This window comes from Mytilus edulis, chromosome 4 (assembly GCF_963676685.1).
Source record: "Mytilus edulis chromosome 4, xbMytEdul2.2, whole genome shotgun sequence".
Taxonomy (NCBI): domain Eukaryota; kingdom Metazoa; phylum Mollusca; class Bivalvia; order Mytilida; family Mytilidae; genus Mytilus; species Mytilus edulis.
In genome coordinates, this window is record NC_092347.1 from 99,786,982 (window position 1) to 99,789,980 (window position 2,999).

General features: G+C 33.6%; 1 protein-coding gene across 1 annotated transcript; it reads right to left on the reverse strand.

Moving 5' to 3' along the window:
- Positions 1-2,749, reverse strand: LOC139521644 (uncharacterized). Its single transcript, XM_071315127.1, has 2 exons — positions 2,745-2,749; positions 1-2,113 (listed from the first exon to the last, which is right to left on the reverse strand). The coding sequence occupies exons 1-2, from the start codon at positions 2,747-2,749 to the stop codon at positions 1-3; spliced, it is 2,118 nt and encodes a 705-aa protein (XP_071171228.1).
- Between the last annotated feature and the right edge of the window lie 250 nt (positions 2,750-2,999).

Sequence of the window (2,999 nt, forward strand, 5' to 3'; positions counted from 1 at the left end):
CTACCATGGCCATGTCACGTAATACCTCCCATTTGAATATTCTAACGTTTCCTTGAACATTTCTAAGACTCTAGAGTCTTCTGTCGAGTTGTCATCGTCACTTATTCCTATTGACTCCAAATTCCACAGATCTGTAACGTTAGGGACAGACGTAATACATGTATCAGTCTTCGGTACATTTGATCCTGTGTATGACATTATCAGAAAACTACTCTCAATATCCTCTCGTGAATAATCATTTTCTTTAGTTCTTCCTGTGATTATCCATCCCAACTTAGACGCAAGTAGATACAAGCCAGGTTGAATTTCAATCCTTTGTCCAAGAATGAAATCAAAATAGTGATCATTTCCAATCAACAAATCTACAGTAGACGTTTCGTATTGGGTTGGAATGTCATCTGCTAATTCAACGTCCTTTACAAAATGTCTCGCATTTTCAATCGAAGATGTATCTAATCTTCTCCGTTGGACAGTTCCACTGATAACTGGCACAATGTTAGCCGAAATTTTCAACACTTTTCCATTATTTAATCGAATACATAAACTAGTTGATGCGGTTTTCACGGTTCTGTCCTTCTCACTTCCAAACGTAACTATTGTAATTTCCTCGTCTCCTTCAGATTTTAATTTCAACTTTGAGGCTAACTTTTGAGAAATGTAGGTTCTCTGGGATCCAGAGTAAAACAATAATCTGGTTGTTTGTTTTAAAGAATCATTTGGATTGCTCACTTCAACTTTAGCGGTCTGCATAAGAACAATTTCACTAGATGATGTTAGAACATTCTCCGATGCTGTTTCTCTCTGTTCACTTAAACTTGTTAATGATTGTTCCACGCCACTACTTAATATACTAGAAGAATGATCATATTCTTCACTCAAATGGACACTTGTTAATCCTGATCCGAACTTTTTAGGGCATAAGCTCCGGTAATGACGGTTTAAAACACCACAATGTACACACAATTTTCCTTTCTTACATTCAGCTGATTTATGTGTATTTCGAAAACACTTGTAACAACTACCTTTCAGCTGAGCTTTCCTTTCATCAATGGTTTTGTATTCAGGACATTGATCACTCCAATGCTTTCCTTGACAAAATCTACACTTATCAAAATAAGATGAGCTCTGCGAAGTATCATTTCTGTTCACTACAAGTGCTTCGGCTGTACTTCTGCTTGGAAACTGACGTGATCCATTTTGGGATTTAGAAAACTTTCCTTGAAGTTGATTTCGTTTTGACAAAGAATTTGCTCCGTTATTGTTTTGACTATTTTGACGATCCTTTTGAACATCACTTTTGTCTGACCTTTCCTTTGCCAATACATAATTTATTAATCTAGCACATAAAGATTTCACACACCAATTTTCTGTAGTTCCTTTTTGAATTTCAAGTTGCAGCATCATTTCCTGTGGTAATTTTGAACGTACCATTGACACAAATATATCTTGGTCTACACTTTGTTTCAAAACTTCAAGACTTCTTAAATGACGGTTCACTTTATCTATGAATAACCTCAATGAATATGTTTTATTCGAAGGGCATTGTAAATTTATCATCTCACAGTAGTGCAAATCAATCACATCTTGGGTATTCCCAAACCTTTCTTTAAGAATATTCACTGCCACAATATAGTTTTCATGCACATTTAATCCAGAAATAACATATTTTGCGTCACCTACCAGTTTACTTTTCAGGTAATTGAATTTATCGATGTTTGAAAGTCTTTTGTTTTGATCAATAATAGATTCAAAAGAATCCCAGAACTCATTCCATTTTGTCTTGTCTCCGTTAAAGGAAATTATATCAATTTTTGGCAATTTCACATTTGTTTCTGCACTTACACTCTTTTGTTGACTCTTTATGAATTCCTCTTGTTGTTTCAATTGTGTTTGTATTATATCTTTCATTTCTTGCTGAAGTTGAATAAAATCTGATGGATTGACTTTCTCTACATTTTCTGTAGTTTCTAATTTAATATTATCGACTAACCTTTCTTTGAAGTTCTCTAGTTCCAAATAACAGTATGTTGCATCTGAACATAACTTGCAATCTTCATCTGCCAATTTATCTGCTGTTCCTGATTGATCTTCTTCTAATGAACTAGCAACTGTGCTACTTTTATTTCCAATTTGTTAATATAGACTTTTAATTTTTCAATACACTTGACGGATTTTTGTATCATTTCCTGACGATGTAGTTCAGAAATTTACGCATGTGAAATTGAATTCCCTTCTTGAATTTCCGTGTATAACGTATTCCTATATCTGGTTCTAACACCTTTCATATGGCTCAAAGTCGTCATCTTGTATTCGTTTAAAGTTCACAGAATTGTTCCCAATTCCCGGGTTCCGGCACCATAAAATGTTGTGAAGTCCTTGTCACACAAGCATTTGAATTTGTATATTTTTGAAGTATAAAAAACTCACATTACTTTCTTGATTATTTATTTCATCAGTTACATCGATACATACACAATAACATTATCCCTTTTTTGATTAAGCTCTTCTGGCTTTATATAGCAAATATGAAACAATGAAAGGAGCGCATTTAACAATGACAGGATTATATTAAACAAAGGAAGGAGCTTTAAATAAAGAACGGAGTTAAGTTAAACAATTAACGGATCTTTAAATACATAATAACAAAAGGAATAATAAGCGGAGTGCAATTTAAAATACATATTCACGCTTCGTGACAATAGTTGTTAGTTTCTGTGTCATTTTGGTCTCATAGGCAATCATACCACATCTTCTTTTTATATCTATTAATTTTGTATTTATAACAAAGTAAATATAGCCACTTATTATTGTCCTCGAGTATGACCTAGATATCAGACGAGATTTGAACTTACTGTGTCCTCGAATATGACCTACAAAATTAGACTTGTAATATAAAAAAGAAGATGTGGTATAATTGCGAATGAGACAACTGTCCACAAGAGACCAAAATGACACAGACATTAACAACTATAGGTCACCGTTATATCAAACAATGTTTG